The following is a 7,666-nucleotide window of genomic DNA, read 5'->3' on the forward strand; positions in this document are numbered from 1 at the left end:
AGCATTATTGTAGCCTTAAGATACCTTCATCCTTTCGTGTTCTTACGAGTCCCCCCCGGGGGTTGTCCAATTTGACCCACTAACGTCAGGTATGCGACGCACTATTAATAACTTCATAACCTGCCAATCAATACCAAGCGACTAACCGACCGGGAGGGCTCAATTCGATCTATAAATGGAATAGCTTACGAATTGATCGATGAATTAATATTAATCAGTTTGTGCTATTAGTGTTTTGGATATGGAAAAAATTGTTCTCACAAAAAAAAAACATTTTTCTGTCTCAAATATTGGAACGTAAAAAATCAGAATAAAATTTTTGGTTTTTGTTAATAAATAATACTAATTTAATAATACTTGCCCAAATACTTGACCAAATAATTCTTCATATTAGCATTGTTTTTTTTTCAACTCATCTTACTGCCGGCGTCAGAGTATCGATACCTTTGTGTCTGTGTATATGAGAGAGAGTTTGTGGTGCTGTTGGAAATATAAAACTCCCGTTTGGCAAAAATTGCAACGTTCATGCGCAGTAGAAAGGCAACGGTGGTGTGAGCCGTTTAACCGAATAGAATAGACGACGGGGTTCACTTGTTTTATCGTTTCTCGCACCTTAAGCGTGGTTGGGGGATTTTTGGGGAGCAGAAATGAGAAGAGAACGGTGAATAAGCGACAAAAATATGAATTATATTTGCATGTCGTTGGGTCCTTAGTAGTGCCGTGAAGAAACATCAACGTTTCTTCTGGACCGACCGGAGAACCTAACCGATGAATGGATGGGTTTTTTTTTCGGGTTGCTCTACTTTTTATACCGTTTTTTTTTTTTTCATTCTTCTCCATTCAGTACAATTTTCAATTGGAACCAACAAAAATAATGAGCCTTTACAAATTTATGCCCCCAACAGCTCCAATTTGGGGGACGACTTCCCACTCCGGACGAAAATGTGGCGTGTTTTGGTGTCTTTTGCACGCGAAACGGGTTGGGTTTTGTGGTGACTTCTTCTGTCTGTCAGGGTGTATGTGTACGTGGGTAGTTGTTTTAGGGAAAGGGTGACCCCTGACGGGTGAATAAAGAACTCGCCCTAAAATCATTATTGATTGAGTGAAGTTTTTAGGTTAAACGAAACGATGAAGGCACGACATGCTAACGCCTGGTATACTTAATGCGGTAAAGCTAGTAGGATGCTTCAGGGTTGTTTTTAATTACTTTTAGTTGTAGTATTTAATTGTAAGCAAGAAAAACACACACATAAAGCATGATCAAGTATTTAAACAAAAGCTGAGCTCTACTGAGCGAAAACAAATAAATTCGCCAATTGTTTTATATTTCTAAATGGCGAAGCAAAATTCCTTCTCACCCGAGATAGAAGAAATCGAAAGCATACTCCATCATCATCAACAAACTCCCCCATGCCTTCCGTTAATCGATATCGCACTTGAGATAAAAGCCCGTTTTTCCTTTTGGGACGGATTTCGTATTTCTGACACCGGTCCGTCAAACCATATACTTGCTCTCCTGTTCGTTTCTTCTCTCCATGCGGCCATTTGGATTGGGACATCAATAAATCATTCATTAATGGCCACATGCAACCGAAAAGAGCCGGCAGCAAAAAGGATCTGTTTTCGTGGTGGTTTTTTTGTTTGGTGGGAGAGGGAGATTTTGTTTGATGGCTACTGTTGACCGGCTAGTACGGGGAGATCATTTTCGAGCAGAGTGGCAAATTTTCCGACAGCATTTCATCACATCATCGTCATCATTTTACGGCTTCACCGTTTGCCAATATGGTCCGGTGTCCAGTGACACCCATAACGTTGGTGATGGGTTTTTTTTCCTCTCAACACAGTTGCGTACGAACTCACTGACCACATAACGCGTGCTACAGGAGCATATGGACGAAACATCGGTTTACAGTGAAGTGAATATATTGGCGAACATTAGTTTTGCTGACGGTGGTGTACAAATCATAATCTTTCAAAGATGAAAAACAGTTTACTTCAGTGGAGAGGGGGGAGAAAGTAGGAAAAACAGTTTTCACAAAACAAGGAACAGACCCACACACAAACACATTGGTATCAAATATCGTCCTTTTCTGTATGCCGTCTGAAGGACATCAAGAGTGCTCGGTGTATGTGTGCAACGAGACAAGAGAATGTTTTTCAGATTTTATGACAGCTCAAGTGTCCGTGTTCGATCGTTAAATATGGTGCAGGATCTACAGAAGGGTGTTGTACCTATTGGGCAGCAAATGGGAATGTTTTTTGTGTGTTTTAAAGTGTCATAAAACATTCCCTTATTTGCTATGTACTTTCATCATAGTTGAGAGAGAGAGAGAGACTTTATAGCTAAGCAGTGGAATAAAAGATTACCTTAAACTTAGATGAATAAGCAATGCAATTTATGCAACTGTGGAGTATTCTGTTTGTAACTTTATTTTGAAGCCCAATTAAATTACTTTTCCAAGCAATACTTGCAATATTTATCTAATTTAAACACATTTTTTCCCTGTAGAAAATTGTAGCTCATAACAAAACACGGCGCCGGTTAAAGTGAAGCGAACAGATCGACACGTGCGCGGTGTGTGCGATCGTAGGAAAGTGTTCACTGGCAGAACTCTCACGGTTTTGGGGGCCCCGGCGTGCCTAGCATATAAGTCCTTCGGTGTAGCAGTTACAGTGTCGCCACAGCACGGGTGTTGGGTGGTGCCTCGTGACATATTTAGTGTAGCTCCGGGTGTGGTTAAATAATAATAAAAAAAATATATCTACACGACGCAACAATCCCGTCGCAACTTAAGCCGGCAATTTAAGCGATCGAAAGTAACGTGTGTACGTGTGCTCGAGCGAGCGTTTAGAGCGTTTAGTGCCAGCCTGCGGTACAACCGGGCGGTATACATAAGTTTCCAAATTTCAAAGCTGTGATTTTCGTTTGGCCAAACCCTTTTGGCCGAACCGACAACAAACCTTCAAAACGTTCTGCACGGAAGCGATACGCATTATGGGGTGCGCACAGTCGGCTGAGGAACGGGCTGCCGCCGCTAGGAGCCGCCTGATCGAGCGTAATCTCAAGGAGGACGGTATCCAGGCGGCCAAGGACATCAAACTGTTACTGCTCGGTAAGAAAAACGAGAACGTGTGCGAGCGGTAGTGGCCACCGACGGCTGTGTGTGAATATTTTATAAAGTTTTCCATTTTTTTTTTTACTTATGTTTCATTGTTGAGATGGAATCTCGCTATATAAAAGAAAAAGGAGCATGAGACCATCTCGTAACCGTGTCATAATTAATGTACTTTGAATTAGTTAACATCCTTGTTTGGCTTGTGGCCAATATTTATTTTAACAACATGGTTGAAATTGGGGAAGAAAAGAAGTTCTCAGGCCACGTTCACACGATACAATGTGATCACAAACTATGTTTCCATCACTTTATACCCTGTTCAGTTTATTCGCAACCAGTGTCGAGTGGATTACTTCCAATCGAAATGGAACGATTTGGTTTACGGGAGGGATGAAAATCGTGATCTCAGCTCCCCCAGACCTGGGAACACCCGGAGACGGTTCCCGTTTTCCACTCCGCACCCGGACGGGCAGAAAGGTTTATCCTCATAAACATGTTCGATGCATTGGTGAACAGTGATTTTCTAAATATAACCCTAACCCCGAATATATATTGAAACGATCGGTTTGCTGATGATTCGTACCCTCGAGCTACTGTTACTCTTCTCCCCCTTTTTACTGCGGCACACGCACCCTTTATCGAGGAATTGGTCTCTCCAGACTGCTTCATTCAGAGCTATTGTAAACAATTTGTACTGCGGTGTTTTTGGTATTACTCGGGTCCTCTACCAGTCGATGTGGAGTTTCACAATTGGAAAACACTTACAGCTTCCCCGTTAGCTAACTGGGTTATCGACGCAGCTCAATACCCACTTCAGGGCAAAGGAAGGAATACTTTCACCTACTCAACACGCTACAGTTTTTTTCCCACTAGATGGCGCTGACGATTAAGAGCAAATTTTCTTTCACCCAGCATAGTATTTGCACCCCCCAAAAACTGTTGTCGGTTGTTGTTTTTATATTGTTTTTCTTGCTGGTGCTTGTATTGTGTTACTATTATTGCTGGCCGTGGCGAAAATGTCTGTTTAAATATTTATCTCAGCTCACTCTCCCGCGTCTCCTGGTAGTTTCGGTTAGGTGAACCGGTATCACTGTGCCGGCCGCATTTGATCGCATTCATTTCCCGGACCGGTCTTTTCGGATGCTTGTGCTTTGGCGAAACTTTTCATCCCACCGTATGAATGGGAATGCTGGTAGTCACACATACAAGCTCCATTTTAAGTAAAAGGTATATCGGAAAACGGCGAGGAACTCCGGAGTGGAAAATCGAACCATTGATCAGCCATTGAATGACGTCAATTCGGGTCGTTCGGTTTCATTGGATTTTTCTTCCATGCACGGGAGTTATTTATTGTTTGAAGTAAAATTTGTAATATACACTTTACCCCGTGTTCTGGCACTTTGGTTTACGATCACAAATTCAAGTGCAATCACAATGCGTGCGCGAGATAAATATTCGTTGTTTTTCTTTGGTAGCTACACTGGAATAGATTCTTTGGAGGCTTGATTTTTTCAAAAGGTTATTAGATGTGGTATATATGTAAAGGGAAAATTTTTCATCCCCCCTCAGTGAGGGGTTTTTCATATCTTGTTGCTCCCATATTAACTCACTTTGGCTTGGAAGCTTTATTGCGCACTTACGGGTGTTAGTTTTAATAATGTAAAGCATTCCAACATGCGCTGTGCGTGGGTAGCCACGAGTGTATGTTGCCGGTAGCGGGGAAAACATGTAAATTGGATTGTTTCTAAGATATTTTTAAAACCAGATACAGTGTAATATCGAGCGAAGGAAGCAATCATGCTTCCATTAGGTTGGGATTAATAATTTTCGGTTCATTATTCGTTAGTTAAACGAAGCTTTTTTAATTTTAAATAATTCCCTCTGTAATATGTTTTATTCTAATTCGCTTTGTTTCCACTAATATATTTTCAGGCGCTGGTGAATCGGGAAAAAGTACAATCGTTAAACAGATGAAGTAAGTATTAGCATTTGAACAATTTAAGTAAAAAATAAAAATATTAAGTGTACCTCCGTCCATCTCATTCACATTCCATTTTTTGTTTTGTTTTGTCGTTGAATCTATAATGAGCTCTTTCCGCACTTTATATCCCTTTGTCGTAAAGAAGGACTTTTTTTCTTCCTTGCTTTAGTTTACCAGTACCAAACATTGCTTTGTCTTTACACTCTCCCTTGAACCGCATATAAACTATTACTCCCCCTTTTGCTTTATGTCAAGTGAAGCAAAAAATGGCACGAGTGAATATGATTCACATGCGATCGTATATTACACCCCGCCACAAATGTTCAACGGACCTAGGTCCCCGCCATGCTTGTTATTCTGTCTGCCCAGGTTCAACCATGGTCGCTGAATATGGAATATTTAACGTAACTTGTTTCGGTGTTACATTGAAGCAGTTACCGCCGGAGGAAGGCAAGTGTAATGCGGGGAAAGAAGAAAAAAAAAACACAATCAAATAAGGAAACAACAATCTTGGCTCCCGGGTGCCGTCGCAAAATGGTTGTTTTTATCGATTTTAGCATGCAACACCCTTCCATCCCCTTTTCCGAGAGTGGCCAGAGTGTGTGATGGTGATTTTTTGCTTCCGTTTTTCCAACGTTTCGTTCCGATGTCAAAGTTCGCACAAAGAAGAAACCTTTGTTTTGTTGACTTGCTGCTAAACTGTTTTTTTTTGTGTCTTTAGGACTTTTCCGTTTGTTTGCCCCTCTATACCCGCTCTGACCTGCATGTCCTGTCATGCAGTAATGGCGCGACGATTCCACCCGGCTTCCATTTCTATTCCGCTGGATCGTACTCGATCAATGGCGGGTGGGTGTGTTTTCTTGTCATGTTCATCTTCATGCAGCGTACCAGGGAGTTGTGGTTTACTGCTTCTACGATCTACTTTCTAACTTCTATCATCTCCAATCGTGCGCTTGTGTCGAGAGCGCTTGCATGAAAAAGTCGTCCAGTAGAGATAGTTCTTGAACGGTCTCTCGCCCATCCGCCAAGAAAACCCCACCTGCTTTTAAAACATAAACTACACCACCCTTCTAAGCTACATTTTCAAGCTTTAGCCACCGAAGGGGTGAGCGTTTTTTTTTCTTCTTTTCGTTCCTTGTTGAAGGACACTCCATAAGTAGTTACGTTGTTGAGTGTGCAAACGAGCAAACAAGGCTACAATCTTTCACTTGGGATGGTGAAAGTGTTTAAACAAAAGCATTTTCCCCGCGTATCTATGCTGACCTCTTGAAATGGTATACCCTCCCATCGTGCATATATATATTATTTTTAGCTAGCAATAAACCGACACATCCTTCGTATGAGATTTTGATGAACACATTTTCATCCCTATCACAATAAATTAAGCCTCGGCTGAAGTAGCTGTCAAAGGCGTGCATGTAAAAACCCCGTGTTATTAGCTTTTTGAGTGACAAATTTTCTCACACCTTTCTTTCCCGTCCTTCCTTTCTACTTTGCAGAATTATTCACGAAAGTGGCTTTACGTCAGAGGATTTCAAACAGTACAGGCCAGTAGTGTACAGCAACACGATACAATCACTAGTTGCAATACTGCGAGCGATGCCAAACCTTAGCATTGCGTTCGGGAATAACGAACGAGAGGTAAGGCGTTTGTATTTTTGGTTAATCATCTAATGTTATTTTCGTACCATAGTTTTTAATTTTAGCGATATCCATCCATCCATGCTTCATCCGGTGAACGGAGCGGTTTAGCGGTCACATGCCGTTCCCGTCATTACAAATCAATCATTTTGATGCCCTGTGACTTCAGCGTGTTGTAAAGGACACATTTTTGATTGTACGTGATTTCCAATCGGTCGCTACTGTACTGTGTACTTTACGCAGTGTTCTTCTCACGATCATGCAAACGATAAAGACTCCGCGTGAAATTGGAATCCCGTCGCTGCGGTTATTGCTAGGTGCTGCAAACCAACACCGTGTCGTGTGCCAACAGAACGGTTGATTGCGCTTCAGTTGTATACGGTGGCAGAACGTCAACGCGCGAGTACGAGTTGGTCGAGTACGGTTTTGTGGTTTTTCACCTCGCCCGTAGATGGTGAAAGTGAGGGCAGCAGGAAATCGATGCACCGAGAAGATGCGTTCGTGACCGTCGGAACACGTGGTGCGCGCTGCATACGTTTACCGTTTAACCAATGCGTTTATCCTTCGTGCGGCTTGGAACTGGTTCGCCTAGAACCTAGTGGTGTTGGGCCACAAGTTCGTTCGATGTACGCGGGGACGTTTTTTTTTTGTTTTCTTCTCTCAAGTGACGAAAAGCCTAAAATCTTGTCAATTCTAGACACTAACGATTGTTCCCCACGTCTCAATTTCTCTGCACAGTGTGACGCAAAGATGGTGTTCGACGTAGTACAGCGGATGCACGACACAGAACCATTCTCGGAGGATCTGCTATTAGCGATGAAAAGACTGTGGTCGGATTCTGGCGTGCAGGAGTGCTTCTGCCGCAGCAACGAGTATCAGCTGAACGATTCCGCAAAATAGTGAGTACAAAACAGTGACATTCTTCCTG

General features: G+C 42.3%; 1 protein-coding gene across 2 annotated transcripts in view; it reads left to right on the forward strand.

The window, feature by feature from the left end:
- The window catches only part of LOC125767735 (G protein alpha o subunit), a 57,871-nt gene that overhangs the window by 16,831 nt on the left and 33,374 nt on the right, over positions 1-7,666 (forward strand). Inside the window, exons 2-5 of one of the 2 annotated variants that reach the window (XM_049434581.1) lie at positions 2,510-3,113; positions 5,049-5,091; positions 6,597-6,738; positions 7,477-7,637. In XM_049434581.1, coding sequence (XP_049290538.1) covers positions 2,996-3,113; positions 5,049-5,091; positions 6,597-6,738; positions 7,477-7,637 — 464 coding nt within the window. In that variant the 5' untranslated portion in view covers positions 2,510-2,995. The remainder of the gene's footprint in view (positions 1-2,509; positions 3,114-5,048; positions 5,092-6,596; positions 6,739-7,476; positions 7,638-7,666) is intronic. The other variant, XM_049434582.1, reaches the window with a different exon arrangement.

This window comes from Anopheles funestus, chromosome 3RL (assembly GCF_943734845.2).
Source record: "Anopheles funestus chromosome 3RL, idAnoFuneDA-416_04, whole genome shotgun sequence".
Taxonomy (NCBI): Eukaryota; Metazoa; Arthropoda; class Insecta; order Diptera; family Culicidae; genus Anopheles; species Anopheles funestus.